The sequence below is a fragment of the Panthera uncia genome, chromosome B4, assembly GCF_023721935.1.
Source record: "Panthera uncia isolate 11264 chromosome B4, Puncia_PCG_1.0, whole genome shotgun sequence".
NCBI classification, from domain to species: Eukaryota; Metazoa; Chordata; class Mammalia; order Carnivora; family Felidae; genus Panthera; species Panthera uncia.
Window position 1 is genome coordinate 75,919,195 of NC_064809.1, and position 26,241 is coordinate 75,945,435.

Consider the following 26,241-nt stretch of genomic DNA (forward strand, 5'->3'; position numbering starts at 1 on the left):
GTGGCTTTCAAATGTGCGCTGTTCAAATACTTCCGTGGAAGAGGGACCGCGTTAGAGGCCTGTTTGCCATGTTTCCACAGGCTGTTTGGGGGCTTGGTGTTGGACATCAAGCGGAAGGCCCCCTGGTACTGGAGCGACTACCGGGATGCACTCAGTTTACAGTGTTTGGCCTCCTTTCTGTTCCTGTACTGTGCCTGCATGTCACCTGTCATCACCTTTGGGGGATTGCTCGGAGAAGCCACTGAGGGACGCATAGTAAGGACTTTTTACCACTTCTCTTGGCCCCAACAGGAGTTAAAGCATTGTGCTGGCAGGGAAGTCTGCGGAGAGGAAAATCCCCCGGGCTAGGGCTGAGGAGATTGGATTCTTTCTACTGAATACTGCGGTCTTCTGATTTCATACCAAGCAACAACCTAGTTTTCCCTTTAGAACCGACTCTCGTCTGCTTGCACATCAATGTCACTAGTTGACTGCCCGGTTGAATTGCCTGGTGCTCAAAAGGGTGGAAAATGATAGATCAATGTCATTTGAAATTTAATGTGATTCTGAATGACGGCTCATCATACAAATGGTATCACTGTGCTTTCTGTGTATATTTAAGTACTGAATTGAGTCACTGAAGAACAGGACTTAGTTAAGGAATCCTATGTGGTTGGATTTGGGCACCTGGATTATCAAGATGGTATCCTTTACAGGAGTATTAGACCGTGTGTATACTTCACTCTTGCTAAAATGAAATACAAGCAAAAGGCTTGTCAGGGCACACACGAGAGCTAAGTCAGGAATGTGCATAAGCCCGCGCTACTGGTTACAGATGGGCTATGGACTCTGATGATTTTTTTTCCCCCCTCAGAGTGCAATTGAATCCTTGTTTGGAGCCTCCATGACTGGGATTGCCTATTCCTTGTTTGCGGGACAGGCTCTCACCATCCTGGGAAGTACTGGGCCAGTGCTTGTATTTGAAAAGATTTTGTTCAAATTCTGCAAGTAAGACATTTGGTTTTCTGAAAACTCTAACTGGATGTGTTATTGTGCCGTTAGGGTTGAATGCCAGGATCCTGGGCGAACATAATCAGGCAAATATTACTCTGGATTGTAAAAACCTAATGAAAGAACATCATTTGGTCTGTTGTCCTGCCCCCAGGTAGTACTGTATCTAAAATAGTAGATCTCCTAATCTTAAAGAGCTTTATTAATGTCCCTCAGCCATGATTGAAGTCTTGACTTTTTATCTTTTTTTAAAATTTATTTATTTAAATTCAAGTTAGTTAACACACAGTGTAGTACTGGAGTTTTCTTTCTCTAGCTAAGTCAAATTCCTTCATTTTCATTTCAAATCAGGTTTTTAAAAGTTTATTTATTTATTTTGAGAGAGAGAGAGAGAGAGCGCGCACACAGAGGGGACAGAGAGAGGGAGGGAGGGAGAGAGAATCCCAAGCATGCTCCCCACCATCAGCACAGAGCCCATGTGGGGTTCAAACTCATGAACCGTGGGATCATGACCCAAGCCGAAGTTGGACGCTCAACCGACTGAGCCACCCAGGCGCCCCTTTCAAGTCAATTTTTAATTTGGCCTAAGACGCCCCCTTCATATTGTGGGGTAGGGGCTGATGGTAGGGGCTTAGCAGTGCCTCCTTTCCCTATCAAATTTTTTCTTCATTTTGGATTGGACGTAGGAGCATGTGGAACATGGGCCAGCCCCTTTTTCCTAACTGTAAGAATAAGATCTGAATCAAGTTGGGCAGTAATGGCAGAAATGCGTGTGGCCGATTCCTTCCTTCTCCACTTTCCGTGTCCTTGCTGTCGCAGATACTACCTGTGGGGCAAATACTACCCGTGGAGCAAATCTTTGGTCACAGCTGTCCCTGGGCAGCATTTAGGAGTAAAGTACAGTCAGAATTAGGGGTAAACTGGGTTGCGGTACTGGAATGGATGAGATGAGATGAATTAACCACATTTCTGACCCTTTGTCTTGTAATTCACCCATCCATGCTTTTTGATGAACTTTGGTTTTGTTTCAGAGATTACGCTCTTTCGTACCTCTCCCTGCGAGCCTGTATCGGACTGTGGACTGCCTTCCTGTGTATTGTCCTTGTGGCAACTGATGCCAGTTCCCTTGTCTGTTACATTACCCGCTTCACTGAAGAGGCATTTGCCTCCCTGATTTGCATTATTTTCATCTATGAAGCAATAGAAAAGCTCATTCACCTGGCAGAGACCTACCCCATCCACATGCACAGCCAGCTGGACCACCTTAGCCTGTATTAGTAAGTATGCTTTATGCTTGTCTTTTTTTTTTTTTTTAATGTTTATTTATTTTTGAGACAGAGAGAGACAGAGCATGAACGGGGGAGGGGCAGAGAGAGAGGGAGACACAGAATGGGAAGCAGGCTCCAGGCTCTGAGCCATCAGCCCAGGGCCTGACTCGGGGCTGGAACTCACTGGACCGTGAGATCGTGACCTGAGCTGAAGTCAGACGCTTAACCGACTGAGCCACCCAGGGCCCCCCCCCCCCTCTTTTTTTTTTTTTTTAAATTGAGCAGTGGGCCTGGGTTTACTGGCTGATGCAGTGTACCTGGCAGTACTTGCGCCTTTTCTTAAGGAAGTGTCTTGGCCCTCTGGGAAATAAGGCTTAGATCGGGATGTGGAGACCCCAGGGGGCCTGCCAGAGAACAGCCAGAAGTGATGACCTCTGTCATCACTTAGTCAGGATGGACTAAGAACAAAACTCAGAGGGGACATGAGGAATGCTTTCCAGAGCACGGGCTTTTGGTTCCAGGCACGAGACGAAAGTAGGCTGCAAAGGTAGCAGGGAGAATTCAAGTGAGTTATTGGGAGGACCTTCTTTTTACAAGGATTTGTGAGTCCCTGAAGCATGTTATCAAGATCGTCTGAATGTATGTACAGGCTCCTCTTAGGAATCGTTAGGTAGAGATATACTAACAATTCTTTGCAGATCCACAGGTCTCTTACTCTGTTTCCTAAGGATCTAATAATCTATTTACTTACATAGATTTCTTTTTTTTTTCAATATATGAAGTTTATTGTCAAATTGGTTTCCATACAACACCCAGTGCTCATCCCAAAAGGTTCCCTCCTCAATACCCATCACCCACCCTCCCCTCCCTACCACCCCCCATCAACCCTCAGTTTGTTCTCAGTTTTTAATAGTCTCTTATGCTTTGGCTCTCTCCCACTCTAACCTCCTTTTTTTTTTTTTCTTCCCCTCCCCCATGGGTTTCTGTTAAGTTTCTCAGGATCCACATACTTTGGTTTCTCTTCAGATCGTATAAATCTTTCACCTTTTACTTACATAGATTTCAACGCAAGAGACTCTTTTCTTCCCATGCCTGATACAGTTTGGATCAGGGGGAGAAGAAACATGGTATTTCGCCATGTCGTCAACCATCCAGGAGAGTCTGGTCCTAGAAACACTTCTTCTCTGGAATAGTATTCTCCAAATTATGACTAAAGATCCTCAACCTTTAGCTCCGTACATCAAATTCCTTGCCTTCTGGCTGTACATTTCTGACGTGGAGGGCCTGGTTGTAAAGCGAACAATTTCAACCCGAAACTGTCTGAGCAGAGAGCACACTGTATGGAGGGGTCTGCCAACTAGTCATGGATACATTTTCGTAGGTTCTGCATATTCATTTATTCCCCTTTTTAAGGTCAGAATTCATAAAAAACTTTTGTTAGAATTTTGAAACTATTTTATTACAAAATAACAACCATTAGAGGAATATAATCTTTGAAGCCTAGTGGATTGCTGATTGGCATTGGAGTAAGGTTCATTCTTCGACCTTTTTCTCAATCATTCATTTATTTGTTTAACAAACATTTGTTGAACACTTACTATATGCCGGGCATGGTTTTAGGCCCTGGAGACAGCAGTGAACATGGCAGACAAAGGATCTGCCCTCAGAGACCTAGTGGGGGAAGATTGACAAAAGTGACCAGCCTTGGACTGAGTAGACTTTGGATCTGGACACTGTAATTCTGTGTTAATACAGCTCAAGGTGGGATTTTTCTTAGTTGCATTCTACCGTTGGAGCTGTGAAGCTAGAACTCTCCAGCTCTTTAAATCATTTTATGTTAGTATGTGGAACTGATTTTTTTAAAAATATATTTTATTGTCAAATTGGCTTCCATACAACACCCGGTGCTCATCCCAACAAGTGCCCTCCTCAATGCCCATCACCCATCTTCCCATCTCCCCCACCCCCCATCCACCCTTGGTTCTCTGTATTTAAGAGTCTCTTGTGGTTTGCCTCCCTCCCTCTCTGTTTGTAACTATTTTTTTTTTCCTCTTCCCTTCCCCCATGGTCTTCTGTTAGGTTTCTCAAGATCCACATATGAGTGAAGATATATGATACCTGTCCTCTGACTGACTTATTTCACTCAGCATAATACAATACGTTCCAAGTATGTGGAACTGATTTTTTAAGAGCAGTTTTAGGTTCACAGCAAAGTTGAGCAGAGGATACAGAGTTTCCATCCACCCCCTGCTCCCACACATGTGCAGTCTCCCCCAGTATCAACATCCTGTACACCAGAGTGCTAAGTTTGTTGCAAACAATGAATTTACACGGAGACATCATTATCACCCAAAGCCTATAGTTTACATTAGGGTTCACTCTTGGTGTTGTACATTCTATGAGTTTTGATTGATCTATAAATAATATATCCACTATTATAGTATCATACAGAATAGTTCACTGCCTTAAAGATCTGTGCTCTGAGGGCACCTGGGGGGGCTCATTCGGTTAAGCCTCCTACTCTTGGTTTCAGCTCAGGTCATGATCTCACAGTTCATGAAATGGAGCCCCGCACTGGGCTCCACACTGAGAGTGTGGAGCCTGCTTAGGATTCTTTCTCGCTCCCTCTCTCTCTGCACCTCCCCTGCTCATGCTCTCTCTCTCTCTCTCTCTCTCTCTGTCTCTCTCTCTCTCAAAAAAAAATATTTGGTGCTCTGCCTACCCATCCCTCGGTACCACTCCAAACCCTGACAAGCATTGATCTTTTTACTGTTGTCATCATTTTGCCTTTTCGGCAATGTCATATAGTTGTAATCCTGCAGTATGTAGGCTTTTCTGATTGGCTTTGTGTACTTAGTGTTATTGCCTTAAAGGTCTTTAATGCCTTTTAATGGCTTGATAGTTCTTTTTAGTGCTGAATAATAGTCCATTGTGTAGTTATAGATATAGTGCATCCATTCACCTACTGGAGGACATCTTCATTGCTTCCAAGTTTGGGATTGATTTTGTAGACCTAAATGTAGGACTTTATGGCTTTCCCTATTACGTTTTATTTTGTTGATTTCCTCCTATTACAATCTACTGAGATCTTTTTGTATTTTAATTCTGTTGTACTATATCCTTAGAAGGTATGCTCATTAAATCCACAGAGGATGCAAAGTTAGTGGCAATGGCTATGTTCATTGTGGGACTGGGAGGCTGCATGTTGGCCAGAGGGACAAATCTGATCTGGTCTGGTTAGGTACAAGAGGAGTCCATGGTGGTGGGATATTACCAGGAATAATGCAGTGTCGGGACAAGCTTGCATCACAATTCCAGGAGCCTCTGATATTGAGAGCATATTGAGAATCTGGCAGGGTATAGAGAGCAGGAGATATCCAGGCTCGGAGAAGACTGTTGAGAGCCAAATGGGGTAGCAGGTCCTCCTTGCTTTATAGATTGAATTTCACGGGAAGGGCCTAAGCGAAAGAAACTAAGCAAGGAGACTACCAAGAACCATTCTGTGCCAAGCTTGGTGGTCGGCACAATTTAATTCAAGACCCATGTGCCGATTTGTGTCTGTGTTTATAATGGCTGACTGAAAAATAAGGATGTGGTTGGGCTTACCCATGGGCCTCAAGCAACAGGACCAATCTCAGGGACCTGAGATGGGCAAAGGAGAAACGAGGCAGGCTCTGACAGGGGCTTTAGTCCAGTCATGGCTAAAACTATTTAATCAAATACTTGGCTGCTTTCCTCAGGAATCCTTTTTTCTTGTTCCCTCAGCTGCAGGTGTACTCTCCCAGAAAATCCAAACAACCATACCCTGCAGTACTGGAAGGACCACAATATTGTGACAACAGAAGTCCACTGGGCCAACCTGACTGTTAGCGTAAGTCTGGGAGTTGTATTGTACCATTGTGACTGCCAAGTTTAAGTGTGGTAGCCCTTCAGCGTGGTCTAGCGTTTTCAAAAATAAAGGTTGTTTGTTTGTTTGTTTGTTTGTTTGTTTATTTATTTATTTAAACTATTCTTGCTGACCCTTTTCCCCAGCAAAAGTTCCCTTGTACATAAAGGGAAAAGAAGATTGCCTTTCTCTTCTCTCCCACGTACACCCTACCCAGGGTCCCTGCACTAGGGATATGTGGGGATGAAACCAGGCAGGGCGGGGGCACACCCAGGTTTCTGAGGCTGGCAGAACATTCCGATTTGGAAGTCCTCTGTAAGATAAACAGTACAAATTGCCAGAGCCCTCCCAGAGCTTCATGCTTGCTTGGGACCATCCTGGTTTCATTTTCCAAGCGTCTAAGGACTCTAAGTAGTCACCGTACTCAGAAGGGGCCTGTGCAAGCGAGAGCGCCACAAGCACACGGGTCAATGGACACTGCCGGCAGCCTGCGCTCCCCAGCAACCGTGGGATGACAGGGAGGGGTGGGCTCAGAAGGCCAGAGCTATTTATTCCCTCGTGCCTGCCTTTCATCACCCAGAATGCTTGTTCCCACAGGAGTGCCAGGAGATGCACGGAGAGTTCACGGGATCTGCGTGCGGCCATCATGGACCCTATACTCCTGATGTGCTCTTTTGGTCCTGCATTCTCTTCTTCACCACCTTCATCCTCTCGAGCACCTTAAAGACATTTAAGACAAGTCGCTATTTCCCAACCAGAGTAGGTAGCACCCTCATACATTTCTTCCGCGTTAGAATTCTAATATAACAGAGTCTATTCTCAGCTTCCATGCCGCTTGCTGAGTAGAGTGGCAGGTGGCAAGTTCCAGATGTCCCGGCAAGCCCCACTGTGGCATTCTCTTCTAGTGTCTGGCAGCCTTTCGTAAACATGTGGTATGGGCTGAGGGGTTAATACTCAGGATTTTTTTGATTAAAAGTATCGGGCGATGGGTGCCTTGCTGGCTCATTCAGTAGAGCACACAACTCTTGATCTTGGGCTCGTAAGTTCAAGCCCCACATTGGTGGGTAGAGATTGCTTTAAAAAAAGAAAAAAGTGTCAGGGGAGTTTAAGGTGGTTCTGCAAAGGCTCTTAACCCTCAATTTCCGGAGTGCTGTGAAGTGTCCTTTCCAGGATGCTGGGAGATGGAGTATGCAATAACTGGAGCTGGCTGCTAAATATAGTAAAGCGGGATGATCGCTTTGGATACATAGGGGACCCCAAAGTCTCTTCCCAGGGATGTCTCTTGTGGCAGTTTGTGAAATCACCAGACACATTGACTGCAGCAGCCAGAATACTCCTGACTTGGTTTGCTTGACTCTTTGAAGCCTCAGTAATCTGATACAAATGGTGCTGTTTGATCATGACCAGTTTTAGTAGAGCAGAATCAGAGGCTGGGTGTAGAACGGCGAAAAGGGGCCACTTTTGCTTTGAAAAGGAGTTCAAAGCATGAGAAATGGTGGGTTTTCTGGAAGTGAGGGTTCGGTCAGGTACATTTGCAGGGCAGAAAGTCCGAATGGGTGGGGAGCTCAGTTGATTAGCTGTCTATGGTACACTCATGCAGGAAAAACACATTCTTAGACTTCCGGGATGCTACATGGTAGTTAAGGGAAACACATATTGAATTAGTTCTGGGTCATTGTTTCTGATGTGGACAAATAGTTAATAAGGGCAGTTCTCTACTAGCTACTTGCTGAGGCCTGGGTTAAGTGCTATCAGGGATATAGAAGTTTAAAACACGGTCTCTGCCATCATATAGGAAGGAGAAACATACGAAATGTACAGGTCCATATGATACAGTGTAAAGGGTTGGGCGCCAACCTGGGATGCAAGGGGTCATAGGAGTTCAGAGGAGAGAAGGGCCACTGGGCCCCAGGGTGGTCAGATGGACCAAGATGGCTCATGATGGTGGGGGCAGGTACAGGTTCAGAGAATTGTGTAACATTCAGAAGAGAACTGACAAAACCAGGGCCAGGAAGCTACAAACCTCAGGTTTCAAAGGAAAGCAAAGTCAGGTTAAGATATATTTTGGCTAAGATATATTTTGCTCTGTCTCTGTTGGAAGTTCAGATTAAGGCAGACACTGGGCGTTTTAGAGGCATTGTATTTTATTAAAGCTGAACTAAACTATAACGTCCTCCTAGGCACAAAATGGTGATGAGTGCTATGGAGAAATTTTTTTCAAATTTATTTTTAAATTTACATCCAAGTTAGTTAGCATAGAGTGCAACAATGATTTCAGGAGTAGATTCCTTAATGCCCCTTGCCCATATAGCCCATCCCCCCTCCCACAACCCCTCCAGTAACCATCTGTTCTCCAAATTTAAGAGTCTTTTATGTTTTGTCCCCCTCCCTGTTTTTATATTAGTTTTGCTTCCTTTCCTTATGTTCATCTGTTTTGCTATGGAGAAAATTAAGCAGAAAAGGAGCATAGGCGGTGCTGGAGTAGAGAATGGTGACCAATTGCAAGTAGGATCATCAGAGAAGATCTCATAGGGAAGGTGATCTTTGTATGAACATAGGGAGGTAAGGGAGCTACCCAAGAAGTTACTTGGAGAAAAAGCATTCTAGACAAGAGGGATAAGCAAGTACAAAGACCCTAAGGTGGGATGTTTAAGAAACAATAGAGTTGGGGGGGGGGGCCTGGGTGGCTCAGTCGGTTGAGCGTCCGACTTCGGCTCAGGTCATGATCTTGCAGTTTGTGAGTTCGAGCCCCGCATCGGGCTCTGTGCTGACAGCTCAGAGCCTGGAGCCTGCTTCCCATTCTGTGTCTCCCTCTCTCTCTGCCCCTCCTCCGCTCATGCTCTGTCTCTGTCTCTCTCTCTCTGTCAAAAATAAACATTTAAAAAATTTTTTTTTAAAAAAGAAAAGAAAATACACAACAGAGTGGTCTGTATGGCTGGAGCAGAGTGAACGAGTGGGAGAGCGTTAGAAGCTGGGCTTCTAATGATTTCAATGTGTGGGCCTCATAGGCCGAGGCCTTTTGGGTTTTTATCTCAGTGAAATGAGGAACCGTTTCAGGGTTTTTGTGGATTGACATAATCCAACTTGTATAGTCAGTCCAATGGCTTTAAAGGGGGGCTGAAGCAAGTGTCTGCTGTACTTAAGAGAGACAAGAGCTGATGGTGACCTTGGTCTGGGTAGGAACAGTGGAGGTGGTGAGAAGTGCTCAGATCCGGGATTTGTTCTGGAGGTAGAGCCAACAGGGCTTGGATGCAGGTAGATGAGGTGTCGGGCATGAGGGAGAAGAGTCGATGCTGTCACCAAGGCCCTTGGCTGGTACAAATGGACCTTAACTGGCCCCAGAAAATCTTATTCCAAGTTCTCAGAACTACTGCCCAGACCTGGGCACAAATGCTCCAAATAGAGCTCTTCCCAGTCAGGGTGGTTACATTAGAGTTTGCCAAATGGTTCATTCTCCCTCATCATATCCACCCTTTGGGAGTATTAACTTGGGCATATTAACATATTCCTGTTGTTTACATGTGGTTGTATTAATTCAATTATAACATTAAAGCATTCTTCTGAGGACTTTTAAACCTTTACAGTGCAAAATTCTCTTCTATTGCATTGAGCCTAATAAAACACTTTTCCAATCCTTTCTCATGCCAGGTACGCTCCATGGTGAGTGACTTTGCTGTTTTCCTCACTATCTTCACAATGGTGATTATTGATTTTTTGATTGGAATCCCATCACCAAAACTTCAAGTTCCCAGTGTGTTCAAGGTAAACAGCTTTCAGGGTACTTGGTGCCCTCATGTGGTTTCCTAGAATCTGGTCCCAAGTGAATTTCAAAGGCCTTTCCATATCCTAATCCTGCGTCTGCAGTCCCTGAAATCTAAACTTTGTCCCTCATGCCTTACCTTTCAGAAGAGCAAACTCTTAAGGCTTGGCTGAGTTCCAGCCACAAAACTCCAAGAACAGAACATCTAAGGTGGTTTAATGAATGAAAAGTTAAGATTTACAATAGTGGAATGTGCATGTTTACTTAAATACATACCTCATACAGTGGAAATGTGGGTCCTTGGAACAAGTCTGATTAATAGCACTTTCCTTGAGCTTCAGCTGTGCATGGGCACTGGGAAGGGGTAAGAAGTTAAATTAGGGTTGACCCCTCTCCTTCAGGATCTTGCCTTGTGAAGAGGTGAGCCGGCCTGGGGGCTTCACCTACGGTCTAATGCTCCTACCAGAGTAACCGGGACAGCTCTTCAACCCTATTTCATCGTTTCTTTATATATCTCTCTACAATCTACGATATTTTGCTGAAAATGTATACATAAAAGAAATAAAACAAATGATCTGTATGTGGGGACTCCAGATCTGGTTCAGTGCAGCGGCACCGAGTAACAGAGAAGATGGGAAGGCTGAGCTGGGTTCCATAGAGCCCCACAGACCAGAGGGGAGGGAAAGCCTAGGCATACTCAGTGACTGGAGAAGAATCATAAGATGAGAAGAACAGGAGAGGCTGGGGAAGAGAAAGAAGACAGGAAGAAAGGCAGTCCTTGACTTGTAAACATCCCTGTATCCTGTGCCTTTGTCTTCCCTTTCTCCCTCCCTCCCTCCCTGAAATAGGCCCGGTTAAAAATATCTCTTTCCATATTGCCTGAAGATTTTTTATTTTATTTCGTTAAATGCACTGAAATGCCATCAGCTAGAAATTTGTGGATTGAAAAACACCCTTCTTAAAAATATAATTCTTCTGAGAATATGTCATTCTCACCTTTGTGTGAATGAGTGCAATCAGCTTTCTTTCTAATACCTAGCTGAGGTCAGCCCTCCAGGAGGAATGGATTTTGTGTAAAAATAAGTAATTTGAGAACCTTAAGCAGTCCTTGGAAAGGTTCCCTGATGGGTAGGCTTAGATAGTCAGAAAGTGCTGAATTTCTGGGACATCTGGGAAGAAGGCCCCGGGAGGTAGGGGAGAGATGGGAAGGAAAAATGGGAGAATGTCAAAGACAATGCTGCTTGTTGGCAGGCCTTGCTTTCAGGAAGCAGAGGAGAAATTTTCTTCCTTCTTTCCTTCCCTGTTATACCACATGGCCCCCAGTGATGAAAACCCAGTCTGAAGGCTAGTACTATTACTAATGTGTTAATGTCAGTCAGAGTTTAGTAAATTTTTGTGTTGGCCTAAGAACTTAACTGTCACATAGAACATTGTTACTAAGGAGACATAGATCCTATAAACTTTCAGAACTTAGCCCATTCATGATTTGGGATCTGGTGACATTGTTGAAGAGTCTTTGAATCCTAGAGTCACGACCAATGGGGAACCAAGTACTTTGGATGCAACAGTCTTTGCTTTGTTCATTGAATTTGGTTCAATTCTGAGCCAGTTTGTATGCCCAGCCTTTCATCTTCCATTACTACTTGCCAAACAAGGGGAACTTTTCTTCCCCAGAGTACCTGGGGGAGTTTGAGGATGTCAAAAGTACCCTAAGAGCGTTTAGGTATGTCATGAACACCCAAATAAGGTTTATGAACAGTAGTGGTCTTATAGGAGCATTGGAGAGGGTCCTAGATTAAATAAGCCCCAAGTTCAGTAGTCTTGGGCTCCTCTCTCAAATCTCTAGTACCTGGGCTCCTGTTTTACTGCTGATGGGAGAAGGCCCCTGGGCCAACGCAATCTAAGCCCACGAGATTCCATGGAACTGGCTGTACTTTGCCTTTATTTGTGCTGTAGACATGCATTATATGGCTTCTGGAGGGGAGCAACGAGGAGGATATTCTAAATTATTTATATTTGCTTTAATTATAATTGTGTTAAATTCTTTTTTGGCAATAGACTTGTTATTTTACTTGGGCTAATGTTAAGTTAAAGGTGGTGGCGGGTTTGGAGAGTAGGGGCAGGAAGCGAAATATTAATGAGTGTTTCACAGGAAGTTGATAATCGAGGATTGACTCAAAGAGGATTTGGAACAAGGTCATAGATTTCCTAAGAAGTTGCTACTAAGGAGTTACTTTCTTGACTTTTTGTTGTTGTTGTTGTTGTTAGGATTCTCATTTAGGAGTAAAAACAATGTGGATATTGTGATTCAGTTTAATCTCTTTTGCCCTAATGACTATAGTTAAAGTACAAAACAAAACTTTATTTTTTCCCCTTTAGCCAACAAGAGATGATCGAGGGTGGATTATTAGTCCCATTGGCCCCAATCCCTGGTGGACTGTGATAGCTGCAATTATCCCAGCTCTTCTCTGTACTATCTTAATATTCATGGACCAGCAGATCACAGCTGTCATCATTAACAGGAAGGAACACAAGCTCAAGGTAACAAAAAGTTCTGACCTCGAGGACGAATGGTAGCCAGTTACTTTTTTTTTTTTTTTTTTAGGGTAAGCCCCTTTAGACAAGGAACTATAGAACCTGGATAAAAGCAGTCATAGAAGGAGCTCATAAAATGTTTCCAGAGGTTTCTGATTCCTCAATTAGTGACAAAGATTGGTTTGGAGATGAAACCAGAGTAGAGCATGATGAAATGGTGTGAAAGGAGCTTGGACTCTGTTAGTTTCCTCTCAAACCTGTGCGGAAGGTGGGTGGGCACAGTTCCTTGTGGTCCCTATATAGGCTTGTCTTTCTGAGGTTCAGGTCAGGGCTTGGGCCACTGTTTCCGAGAGTCAAGTATTCTCCCATTGGTGTCCGTTACTGGAGTTTCCAGACTGAACCTTGAGTCCAAGGATTCCAAGGAGGTAGGTTTGAGTCCAGCACATTTATCGGTGAGAGGCTTCATGCCTTCATCTCTGTTCTTTCCTTACTTAGAGTAGGCAAATCCATATTTGGCAAGGATCTGGGGGTGTTTGTGTGGAGCCATTTACCTCCAACTCCTATATTGTATACCACTAGAATGGTCAAGGTGTGCCTTGGCCTCTTGTTACTCTGCCAAGAAAGGATGAATCTTTGAATGCGTGAGACTCAGGGTGAAATCTGGGGGCACTTGAATGAAAAATGGATATGGCATGTATACGACAGGGTAAGGTTTCTCTTTTTCTTCTCTGTTCCCTCCAAACCAGGAGGGGCTGGAAGACTCATCTGGGATCTCTGGACCCCTTCTTCCTTACCCATACACTCCCTCCTGCTTTGGGCCTGAGGCTCTTAGCTCACTGTTCTGTGCCCCACTACAGCCAGCCCATTGGTGGTGACAGAGACTCTGTTTCCCCACAGAAAGGCTGTGGCTACCACTTGGACCTGCTGATGGTGGCCATCATGCTGGGTGTCTGCTCCATCATGGGCTTGCCCTGGTTTGTGGCGGCAACTGTCCTGTCCATCACACATGTGAACAGCCTCAAACTAGAATCTGAGTGCTCTGCTCCTGGAGAACAACCCAAGTTCTTGGGCATCCGAGAACAAAGAGTGACGGGCCTTATGATCTTTGTGCTGATGGGCTGCTCAGTCTTCATGACGGCCATATTAAAGGTAATTATTCATTCACTCGTTAGATAGATATTGACTGCCTGATTTGTGTCAGGAATTCTGGGAATACAGTGATAGTCAAACAGATACATGTACAAATATCTGTCCTGAAAGAGCTAACTCTAGCAGAGTAAAGCAGATAAGATGTAGTTAAGGAAGTTAGTTAAGAGGGGCACCTGGGTGGCTCAGTTAAGCATCCAACTTTGGCTCAGGTCATGATCTCACGGTTGGTGGGTTCGAGCCCCACATTGGACTCTGTGCTGACAGCTCAGATCCTGGAGCCTGCTTCGGATTCTGTGTCTCCCTCTCTCTCTGCCCCACCCCCACTCATGCTCTGTTTCTCTCTGTCTCAAAAATAAATAAACATTAAAAAAAAAAAAAAAAAAAAAAGGAATTTAGTTAAGAACACAAAAATGAGGGGCGCCTGGCCGGCTCAGTCAGTGGAGGGTGTGACTCTTGATCTTGGGGTGGTGGGTTCGAGCCCCATGTTGGGTGTAGAGATTACTTAAAAATAAAATCTTTAAAAAAAAAAAAGAGGAGGGGGAGGATAAGAAAAGAAAGAAAACAAACATAGTAATTATAGAATATGATAAATGATTAATGGAAATATTTGGTGCTCTCTGGTGCTATAGAGAATTAAGGGAGTGCTGTTTTAGTCCGTGTGGTCGGAGAAGGCCGCTCTGCAGAGATAGTATTTAAGATGAGATGGAACTGGTCATGCCATGGATGGTGGGAGATGGCATAGGGGAAGGGAGAGAAGCAGTCTAGGCAGGCCCTGAGATGGGAAGAAGTGATATGTATACTAAGAAATATCAGGGCCGGGGCGCCTGGGTGACTCAGTCAGTTAAGCGTCCGACTTCAGCTCAGGTCATGATCTCGTGGTCCGTGAGTTCGAGCCCCACATCGGACTCTGTCTGACAGCTCAGAGCCTAGAGTCTGCTTCCGATTCTATGTCTCCCTCTCTCTCTGCCCCTCCCCTGCTCATGCTCTGTCTCTCTCTGTCTCAAAAATAAATAAAAACATTAAAAAAATTAAAAAAAAGAAATATCAGGGCCATGTGGCTCAAGGCAGGAACACAATGAGATGAGAGTGAAGACTAGGTGGGGGCAGATCATGCAGGGCCTTGTTGAGTCTGGTAAAGGTAACCTTTGAAGAGTTTTAGCAGGCAAGGGACATGATCTATTTAGTATTTTTATTTATTGCTTTTTTTTCTTTTTAAAAAACATTTATTATTATTTATTTTGAGCATGCGTGCAAGCCGGGGAGGGGCAGAGAGAGAGGGAGAAAGAGAATCCCAAGCAGGTTCCACGTTGTCAGTGCGGACCCCGATGTGGCACTCAGTCCCATGAACTGTGAGATCATGACCTGAGCCGAAATCAAGAGTTGGACACCCAACCGATTTAGCCACCCAGGCACCCCCCTCCCCCATTTAGTATTTTTAAAAGATCACTCTGGCGATGTCTAGAGAATAAGTTTTTAGGGTTGGGAAAAATAGAAACAGAGAGACTAGTGAGGCTATATTATAGGTGGGAGATGATGGTGACCTGGCTAAAGAAGGTGGTAATAGGGATGGATAAAAGGCACATCTTCTGTGTATCTTGGAGGCAGATCCAAGGATCTTGCTGGTTGACTGGATGTGGAATGGAGTGTGGAAAATGGAAAGATCAAAATGCCTTCCAGGTTTTGGACTTGACCTTCTGGATGGAGAGTAGTGATATTTAAGATGGAGAAGACTGCCTGAAGGAGGAAATGATTTTGTGAGAGGTGGTGGGGCTATGGACAGATTTTGGGTGAGATATCCAGGAAGCAACTGAGTGAAAAAGCTAGAGGGAGGCTCTGGATTAAAAATATAAATGTGGAAGTCAACAGCAGTTAGTGGTATTGAAAGCCATGAGTGTAGATCAGATCGCTCAGGGAGCAGGGTAGATGTAAAACAGAAGTAGGACCAGAAAGAAGAGCAGAGTCTAAGGAGCTCCAACATTTAGAAGTTGGGTAGAGGAGGAGACGGCAACAGAGACTCAGAAGGAGCTGCCAGAAAGGTAGAAGGGAAACCAGGAGGGCGTGGTGTCAGGGAAGCCAAACCAGGGGAATTTTTCCAGAAGGAGGGGTTGGTTAGAAACTGTCTAGAAAGATGAAGACTAAACCAAGCCATTGGATTTGGCAATGAGGAGGCCTAACATGACTTGACAAGAGCAGATTCAGTGGAGTGATAGGGCAGAGGCTGAATTACAGGGGAGTGAAGAGTAAATAGGAGGTGAAAAGTAAAGACAGCGTGGGCAGACAACTCTTTCAAGAGATTTTTCTGTGAAGTGGAATGGAAAATAGGCAGTGGCTGGTGTGAGGTGTGGGGTTAAAAGAGGATTTTTTGAAAGATGGGAGACACCTCAAACATGAGAAAAAAATATTTAGTTTTGTGGGTGGAAGGCTTGTGTCTGGGAAAAATGGGGTGAAAAGGAAAGTTCTGTGGCTGTAACACCAAACCCCAAACATTCTGGAGCACTTACTTGGCTCCCTTGCCTCCTTTCCCCTTCTTTTTTGGTGAATCTTCAACCACCCCAGCCTGCACTGCAAGTGCTATTTAGGGGTGACAACTGAGAGAAATGGGAAAGGATTTGGAACCATCTTCCTGGCTCCTTACTTTCCACCCAATCTCGCCACCTCTCCTCATACCCCCTGCCCCCTTCTACTCTCTGTCCCCAGCCCAGCCCCTGCTCCCACCTCTGGTCTGCCTGCCATCTGGAGGAGCCCAAAGATTGCCGCTCCTCCAGGAAGGTAACCACGAAGCCATGGGAGTAGGCATTGCCTAGCCTTCCTAGAACTGGCTCAGAAGGATTCTTTCAGAAAACCATTCAATAGTTCCGACAAGCAAGGTTAGCACCAAACTGAGATGTCTACTCACTGTACAGTTGAAACAGCGTAAAATCCAATGGGACTTTCTAGTTCTGAGAAGAATTATGTTTGAGAATGTTCTTTAGCCTCAGAATAAAAGCAAGTCAAGTTTAGTCTTCAGCTATGAGACTTCCCTTGCCTTAATTCCATAGGCCTCATTTCCCTACCTCCTAGAGTTGCCTTGAAGATTACCTAGATTGCTAGGTGTGATATGATAGGTGCGTATATATATTCAAGTGCAATATAATAATGTTGCTGTTTCTCCCCAAATCATTCTCCCTCTGATACCTCCCCATTTCTACCCTCAAGTCTCTGGTTAGCAAAAAGGAAACTTTTTAGTCCATGTTAAAATACACCAAATCCCTGAGATGATTGCTTGTGTGATTAGAAAAAATTTGAAAGGTATCGGTTCTGTACAAGAGGGATGTGTGTGTGTCTGCCCATCCCCATGGAGGAAAAAGAACCTGACGGATAAAATGTGAGGCCTAGGATTTAACTAGGGCTGGATTACACATATGGGTAATCATTTCATTTCAGAACAAAATAATTTTTATCATTGTCAGCTTCTGGTTTTGCTTCTACTTCTAAATCATGCAAAGGCAGCAGAAACTAATGCAATGTTTACGTGGTGATTTTGTGACTTTGTTTCCTTGGAGATTTAAAAATTTATGTAGTCTTGAGTGCATTATGGTACCAAATTTAATTTCTGGTCTTTCTGCCCTTTTGTCTTCAGTTTATCCCAATGCCAGTACTCTATGGAGTTTTCCTCTACATGGGAGTTTCTTCTCTACAAGGAATTCAGGTACGGCATGCTTCTGCCAGGGCAGTGTTTTTGCACTGGGAGCTCATCTGTCCTGACCAGGGAGGGAGAGCTCTCCCAGAAAAGCACAAATCCATTCTTGAGAAACTATTTCCTAGTCTTACTGGAATTTTAGACATTTCTTTGGACATCGCTAAGTCATTTGGACAGTCAAGTTGGCATGATGATGGTACAGAGACTTATAGGATGACCTGGCTTGATTTCAGGGTACCCGTCATCCATTAATTATTCAACAGACAATTATTGGGCATGTATTATTAACTTCTAGGTGCTTTGTCAGATGCTAGTAACTTAGATCTGAAAGGCTTGTCAAGAGCCAAACTGGCTTCCACACATGGACCACACTAGTGTTAACGCTAGGCTACAGTGTGAGAGAGGGCGCTCAAATGGGGGTCTGCTGGTGAAGAGATTGGCAGTAGTGGGGGCTGCTCCAGGTAAGCAGACATTACTTCCTGCCCTACTCGGCCTTTTCCCATCCATCAACTCATTCCTCTGAGTCCTCTGCATGGAAAATCAGGACTGGGCACTGATCATTTGGGTACCCCAGATGATATGATAACTTAGTTTCTTCTTCTATTGGTGGCTGGTTCCTCTTTGTTTTTATGGAATATCCAGTGGTCACTCTTACCCCCTGAGTTTTAATGTGACCTTCGGCACGTTATTCAATCCCTCTAGCTCTCTGTTTTCTTATTGCTAATATAACGCTGGTCATATATTCTATCTCCAGAATGTTATAAAGTTTTATTTTATTTTCTTACTATAAATAATCAATGAAAAGCTCCAGACTCCTCAAAGAACAAGTAGGAGATTTGGTTTTGATACTAAGCAGAAATATGGAACTGGCTTATTTTGTATTCAGCACTCCCTGAGAAAGATCTCTCAGGAGCCAGTGTGGGATAGAAGAAAGACATTTTCTGATTCTAGAATTAGAAAGGATGGATTTAGGGGTGCCTGGCTGGCTTAGTAGGTAAAACACGTGACTCTCGATCACAGGGTTGTGAGTTCAAGCCCCAGATTGGGTGTAGAGATTACTTTAAAAAAAAAATCTTAAAAAAAAAAAAAGATGGATTTAAATTTTGATTCTGTCATTTACCAACCCTTAGCCAAATTACCTGTCCTCTCTGAGACTCAGTTTCCATTCTGTCCAGTGGAAACTGTATTACCTACCTTTCAGAGCAGGTGATATAAGAGACGAGAATGGGCCTGACAAGGCTTCTGACCCAGAGAAACCTCCTGAAAATACATGCCGGTTCCCTCCTTTCAGTTCTTTGACCGTCTGAAGCTCTTTGGGATGCCTGCAAAGCACCAGCCAGATTTTATCTATCTTCGGCACGTGCCCCTGCGCAAAGTGCACCTCTTCACCCTCATTCAGCTGACCTGCCTTGTCCTACTCTGGGTCATCAAGGCCTCTCCGGCTGCCATTGTCTTCCCAATGATGGTGAGTGAGTTTTAAAAAAATTATTATTATTTATTTTTTAAAATAGTGGTGAAACCCACACCACATAAAATTTACCATCTTAACCATTTTCAAGCGTATAGTTCAGTGGCATTAGGTACTTACATTGCTGTGCAACCGTTGCCACTGTACGTTTTCGGAACGTTCTTTTCTGGCACAACTGAAACTCTGTACCTATTGAACGATGACTCCCCATTCCCCCTCCCCTAGTCCCCAGCAACCACCATTTTGTTTTCTGTCTCTATGACTCTGACTACTCTAGGTACCTCGTATGGGTGGAACCATAAACCATTTGTGTTTTTGTAGCTGGCTTATTTCACTTAGCGTAATGCCTCCAGGGGGCTCATCCATGTTGTAACATGCGTCGGATTTCTCTTTGAAAGGCTGACTGATACTCCTCTATGTGTACCTATGTATATATACGTATTTATATATGTATATATATGTATATGTATATGCCACATTTTGTTTATCTGTTTGTTCATTGATAGACTCTTGGATTGCTCCCGATTTTTGGCAATTGGGAATAATGCTCCTGTAAACGTGAATTGTACAAATATCTGTGTTCCCACTTTCAGTTCTTTGAGGTATATACCTAAAAGTGGACTGCTGGATCATATGGTAATTCCATTTTTACTTGTTTGAGGAACAGTCGCATCATTTTATATTCCTGCCAGCAGTACACAGGTTTCCAATTTGCCAATGTTTGTTTTCTGTTTGAGGGGTTTTTGTTTGGTTTGTTTGTTCATTCGGTTGTTGTTGTTGTCGTTGTTGTTGTTTGATAACAGCCATCCTAACCGGTGTGAAGTGCTATCTCATTGTGGTTTTGATCTGCATTTCCTAGTGGGGCTGAGCATCTTTTCATGTGCTTATTGATTCTTTGTATATTTTCTTTGGAGAACTATCTTTTCAAGTCCTTTGCCCATTTTTAATTTTTATTTTTTAATGTTTTTATTTATTTTTGAGAGAGAGACAGACAGTCAGAGAGACAGTGCATGAGCAGGGGAGGGACAGAGAGAGAGGGAGACACAGAATCCGAAGCAGGCTCCAGGCTCTGAGTTGTCAGCACAGAGCCCGATGCGGGGCGTGAACTCGTGAACCACCAAGATCATGACCCGAGCTGAAGTCAGACTCTCAACCAACTGAGCCACCCAGGCGCCCCCTTTTGCCCATTTTTAAATCAGATTTTTTGTTGTTGTTGAGTTTTAGGAGTTCTCTGTATATTCTGGATATGAATCCCTTATTAATGGTGAGTTTTTTGTTTGTCTTTTGCAGGAGCAGTATTATTTGGGGACTTTGAGGTGTGAATACATGTGTGTAGCAGGTTGCCATGTTTACTTTCAAGTCTGTCAGCCTGCCTTCCTCCCTCCCTTCCTTCCTTCTTCCTTTTTTCCTTCCTTCCTTCCTTCCTTCCTTCCTTCCTTCCTTCCTCTCTCTCTCTCTCTTTCTCTCTGTCTTCTCTCTCATGAATCTGACATGGAGAGGATTCTTCATGTTTATAATAATTTGCATATTATAGTTCCAGTTTAGAATTTATTACAGTCAGAAGTGTCTAAAGTGGTGGAAATGCACTGTTTTAAGCCACTGGAAGAGAGGAAGAGGTTGGTCCATCACTGATAAGTGACTGGGACATCTGTACCTTCTTTCGAACTGAGGCAGAGGCTTTGGAAAAGGGACCAGGGAACCTGAACTGTGTATGGTGTAACAGGTGATAGGCTGCTTCCTGCCACTGGGATGGTGATGAAATTCTTGCCACCTGACCAGCACACTGTCTCATCTTCTCCTCCTGTTGCCTCCTCTCTCTGGCTCACCCTGTGTCACGGGAACGCTGAGAATTGTGGGCTGTTTGAAAACTACCCAAAGGGTGGGCCTCTAGAGAGAAAAGTCAATGAGGCTAATGTTTGGTATTTGTTTAGGGACTTTTGAGCTCTGTCTTACTGGGAGAATATTCAAAGGTGAAGAAACTAGGGTCAGGGAATTCTTTTTCTCTAATCTTCTGCATATATACCTCCTGGTGGGTTTCTCAATTTTGTCAGAGTACACATAGGTTTCTGCATTTAAGTGTTATATTCAGGGGTTGACCATTTGGTTAAAGAAACAGCAAATTCCTGACAACTTCTTGGGAGGGATACCATCAATTTTGGATTTGTTGAGGAAATAGTTATGGAAATGAGGGAGAAATATGATTGAAGGTAGTAAGCCTGATTTGCCTCATTCCTTCCCTAAGCCACCAGATGTAGCTAGTGAGCACCTGTCAATCCAGGCAGGTCATTCTGGGTTATTATGAATTCCCCTTTGGCAAAAATGGCCTTTTATGGGGGAAAAAAAGTGGAACAGCAGTTGATACACCCTGTCCTGTAAAATTGAGGAAATTAGCTGTCAGATATTAGAGGCAAGTCACTTTCTATTCCCTGAGCCTCAGTATCCTCATTTATAAAATGAGTGTCAGGCCAGACCAGAGGGCAGAGACAAAAAACACTAGTGATTCATGATGCAGGCATAAAGCAAGGAGTTTGCCCAGAAATGTATAGGCAGAGGATCAGAGGGAATTGAGATGATCCTTCAAGGTCCCTTCATCCCATGGTGAGGCATGCTTGGGCTGGGTGCAGCTGGCCTCACCATAGCTGTGCTCCCGCAAAGGCTTTCCAGCCCACTGCTGCCCAGCAACCCTTCCTGCTCATCCCATGACAGGGAAGGGCAACTCTTAGGGCCATCTGAGGATGAAGGGTTTCTCTTTTCAAGGAGGGAATTAAGTTGGTTGCTTTCTAAGTTGTAGGGTTGTTATGATGATAGTTTAATAAAATATTGTATATAAAACACGAAGGTGACTATTTAGTATCTGGTACAAAGAAGGCACTCAATAACAGGCAATTATTATTATTATTATTATTAGTTTGATTTTCCTTGACATGTCCTAGTGTGCTGTGAAGATAAGACTTTGCTTTTAACTCTGGGAAGAAAATGAGCTCTTTTCATCCCCTGTCTTTATTTTTCTTCAGGTTTTGGCATTGGTCTTTGTCAGGAAAGTCATGGATCTCTGTTTCTCTAAACGAGAGCTGAGCTGGTTAGATGATCTCATGCCTGAAAGTAAAAAGAAGAAGCTGGACGATGCCAAAAAGAAGGCCAAGGAGGAAGAGGTCGTAGTTCTTGGACCAACTGTACACTTGGGGGCAGCTTCAAATTACAGAACATAGGAAGGGCCACATGAGAAGTCAGCATGTCTAGAATCCCAGGGGTTATATTTAGGAGTTAGGAAGATTACTCCAAAGATGTTTTTAGCCGAGAATGGAGCAAGGATTCTTGTCCCTATCTGTCCTTTATTTTTAGACACGATAACCCGTTGTGTTTCCCTTTGTCTACAGTCTACTCACCAGGTTCATGCTTACAATATGAACATAGAGTCTGTTCTTATTATCAGATCTAAGGGTTCGTGTTCTCCTAAAAGGCCTAATTTGACAACTATACAAAACCTATTATCTGTCATGTACCTAATGGCAGATGGTATTGTGGTTGGCACCATGCAAAGACAACTTGCATAGGACTTTCTGTCCTTCCTCATTTCCCTCAGCGCTTGGCATCTGCTGTCCATACAATGGACCCTCAATCAATGGCCTGTACGTGCCAAGAATGGATGTGTAGCAAAACGAAAATCCCAGACCAAGAAATGAATGAGCCGGAAAGTGTTTCCAAATACAGTTAGTGCCTGAAATAGGGTCCTTTGAAATGCATTTTAAATGACATTTTTTCTAATATCTTGAGTTTTTGAAATCTTGTATTATTTTTTCCAGCTTTATTGAGATATGATAAACACATAGCCCTGTGTACGTTTAAGGTATATAGCATAACGACTTGATATAGCTATATATTGTGAAATGATCACCACAGTAGGGTTCGCTAACACATCTGTCACCTCACATAGTCACATTTTTTGTGTGTGTGGTGAGAACTTTTAAAATTTACTCTCTCGGCAATTTTCAAATACACAATACAGCCTTGTTAACTATAGTCACCATGCTGTACGTTACATCCCCAGAACTTACTCGTCCTATGACTGAAAGTTTGTCCCCTTCAACCACCTTCACCCTTTTCCCCCACCCCAGCAACAACCAGTCTGTTCTCTGTCTCTATGACTTCAGTTTTGTTTTTGTTTTGTTTTGTTTTTTAGATTTCACATGTAAGTGAGATCATATAGTATGTGTCTTTCTCTGACTTATTTTACTTAGCATGATACCCTCAAGTTTCATTCATGTTGTTGCAAATGGCAGGAGTTCCTTCTTTTTTTATGGCTGAATGATATTCAATTGTATATATATACCTTTTCTTTGTCCGTTCATCCACTGATGGACACTTAAGTTGTTTCCATGCCTTGGCTATTATGAATCATGCTGCAGTGAACATGGGCTGCAGATATCTCTTCAGGATAGTAATTTCATTTCCACTGGATGTATACCCACAAGTGGGATTGCTGGATCATATGGTAGTTCTGTTTTTAATTTTTTGAAGAACGTTTATAGTGGCTGCACCAATTTACATTGCCACCAACAGTGCATAAGAGATCCCTTTTTTCCATGTCCTCACCAGCACTTATCTCTCGTCTTTGTGATAATAGCCATTCTGGCAGATGTAGGGTGATACCACATTGTGGTTTTGATTTAAATTTCACTAATTATTAATGATGTTGAGTACCTTTTCATGTGCTTTCTGGCCATTTGTATATCTTCTTTGGAAAAATGTCTATTTAAGTCCTTTGCCTATTTTTAAATTGGGTTATTATTATTATTGCTATTGAGTTGTATGTATTCCTTATATATTTTGGATATTAATTCCTTACCAGGAGTTAACTCCTTACCATCTATGGTATTAACTCCTTACCATCTATGGTTTACAAATATTTCCTCCCATTCCATAGGTTGCCTTTTCATTTTATCAACTATTTCTTTTGCTGCACAGAAGCTTTTAATTTGATGTCATTCCACTTATTTATTTTTGCTTTTGTTGCTTGTACTTTTGGTGTCCTATCCACAAAATCATTGCCAAGAACAATGTCAGAGTCTTTTCCCTATCTTTTCCCTATCTTCAAGGAGTTTTACTGCTTCAGGTTTTACATTTAAGTGTTTAATAACATTTTGAGTTGATTTTTGTGAATGGTGTAGCTTATGAATATCCAGTTTTCCCAGCAACATTTATTAAAGAGACTGTCCTTTCTCCACCAAAGGCTCTTGGCTCCCTTGTTGAATATTAGTTGACTGCATATGCATGGGTTTATTTCTGGACACTTAATTCTGTTACATTGTTCTATGTGTTTTCTATTATTAAATTTTTTTAATGTTTTTATTTATTTTTGAGACAGAGAGAAACAGAGCATGAGCAGGGGAGAGGCAGAGAAAGAGAGGGAGACACAGAATCTGAAGCAGGCTCCAGGCTCCGAGCTGTCAGCACAGAGCCTGATGCGGGGCTCGAACTCATGGAGTGTGAGATCATGACCTGAGCCGAAGTCGGACACTCAACCGACTGAGCCACCCAGGCGCCCTGTGTTTTCTATTATTAAATAAGCTTTAACAATTCGATGCACAAAAGCAATGGAGGAAAACTTTAAAGATTGCTGAAAATCACTACACAAAATGTTTGGCCGTCAAGCATCCCAAAACTCTATAAACAAAATTTAAAAATTACACACTCACACACACACAGGCTTACCTTGTTTTATTATGCTTCACTTTATTGCATTTCATAAATATTGTGTTTTGTACAAATTGGAGGTTTGTGGAAACCCTGCATCAAGTGAATCCATCAGCATCATTGTCCCAACAACATTTGCTCACTCTGTGTCTCTGTCTCATACTTTGGCAGCTCTTGCAGTATTTGAAACTTTTTCATTATTATTATATTTTTATGGTGATATGTGAGTAGTATTTATGATTCACTGAAGGCTTAGATGGTGGTTAGCATTTTCTAGCGATAAGGTATTTTTTCATTAAGGCATGTACGTTGTTTTTAGACCTCATGTCTTTTAGACACTTAATAAATTATAGTATAGCACAAATGTAACTTTTACATGCAGTGGGAAGCAAAAAATTGCTTTGCTTTGCTTTATAGTGGTAGTCTGGAACCAAACCTACAATATCCCTGAGGTATGCTTGTACATACATACGTATGTACATACATACATTTATTTCCTGATTTATATAAAATTTTAAGTAGTGATATGTTTTTTTAAATTTTTTTAAACTTTATTTTTTATTTTTTAAAATTTACATCCAAATTAGTTAGCATATAGTGCAACAATGATTTCAGGAGTAGATTCCTTAGTGCCCCTTACCCATTTAGCCCATCCCCCCTCCCACAACCCCTCCCATAACCCTCAGTTTGTTCTCCATATTTATGAGTCTCTTCTGTTTTGCCCCCTCCCTGTTTTTGTTATTTTTGTTTCCCTTCCCTTATGTTCATCTGTTTTGTCTCTTAAAGTCCTCATATGAGTGAAGTCATATGATTTTTGTTTTTCTCTGACTAATTTCACTTAGCATAATACCCTCCAGTTCCATCCATGTAGTTGCAAATGGCAAGATTTCATTCTTTTTGATTGCCGAGTAATACTCCATTGTGCATATATATATATATATATATATATATATATATACACACACACACACACACCACATTTTATTTATCCATTCATCCCTTGATGGACATTTGGGCTCTTTCCATACTTTGGCTATTGTTGATAGTGCTGCTATAAACATGGGGGTGCATGTGTCCCTTCGAAACAGCACACCTGTATCCCTTGGATAAATGCCTAGTAGTGCAATTGCTGGGTCGTAGGGTAGTTCTATTTTTAGCTTTTTGAGGAACCTCCATACTGTTTTCCAGAGTGGCTGCACCAGCTTGCATTCCCATACTTTTTTTTTTAACATTTATTTATTAAAAAAAAATTTTTTTTTAACGTTTATTTATTTTTGAGACAGAGAGAGACAGAGCATGAACGGGGAAGGGGCAGAGAGAGAGGGAGACACAGAATCGGAAGCAGGCTCCAGGCTCTGAGCCGTCAGCCCAGAGCCCGACGTGGGGCTCGAACTCACGGACCGCGAGATCGTGACCTGAGCCAAAGTCGGACGCTTAACCGACTGAGCCACCCAAGCGCCCCTAACGTTTATTTTTTTGAGAGACAGAGACGGAGCATGAGTGGCGGAGGGGCAGAGAGAGAGGGAGTCACGGATTCCAAAGCAGGCTCTAGGCTCTGAGCTGTCAGCACAGAGCCCAACACAGGGCTCGAGATCATGACCTGAGCCAAAGGCAGATTCTTAGCCAACTGAGCCACCCAGGTGCCCCAGTAGTGATATGTTTTAAGAAGAAAGTAAGGGGTGAGGGAGTTACTCTATTTAGGGTGATCAGGGAGGACTCTAAGGACACATCCTAGCTGAAATCTGAATAAAGTGAGGGCAAGTCGTGAGACTATCTGGGAGTAGGAACATTCTAGGCCAGGGGCATGGCAAA

General features: G+C 43.1%; 1 protein-coding gene across 1 annotated transcript in view; it reads left to right on the plus strand.

The window, feature by feature from the left end:
- SLC4A8 (solute carrier family 4 member 8) overlaps positions 1–26,241 on the plus strand; it is an 80,221-nt gene that overhangs the window by 43,443 nt on the left and 10,537 nt on the right. The window contains exons 12-22 of the mRNA XM_049625465.1: positions 81–255; positions 854–987; positions 2,022–2,267; positions 6,024–6,129; positions 6,742–6,903; positions 9,793–9,906; positions 12,284–12,445; positions 13,337–13,588; positions 17,208–17,276; positions 18,559–18,732; positions 21,750–21,887. Of these exons, the coding sequence (XP_049481422.1) occupies positions 81–255; positions 854–987; positions 2,022–2,267; positions 6,024–6,129; positions 6,742–6,903; positions 9,793–9,906; positions 12,284–12,445; positions 13,337–13,588; positions 17,208–17,276; positions 18,559–18,732; positions 21,750–21,887 (1,732 nt within the window). The remainder of the gene's footprint in view (positions 1–80; positions 256–853; positions 988–2,021; positions 2,268–6,023; positions 6,130–6,741; positions 6,904–9,792; positions 9,907–12,283; positions 12,446–13,336; positions 13,589–17,207; positions 17,277–18,558; positions 18,733–21,749; positions 21,888–26,241) is intronic.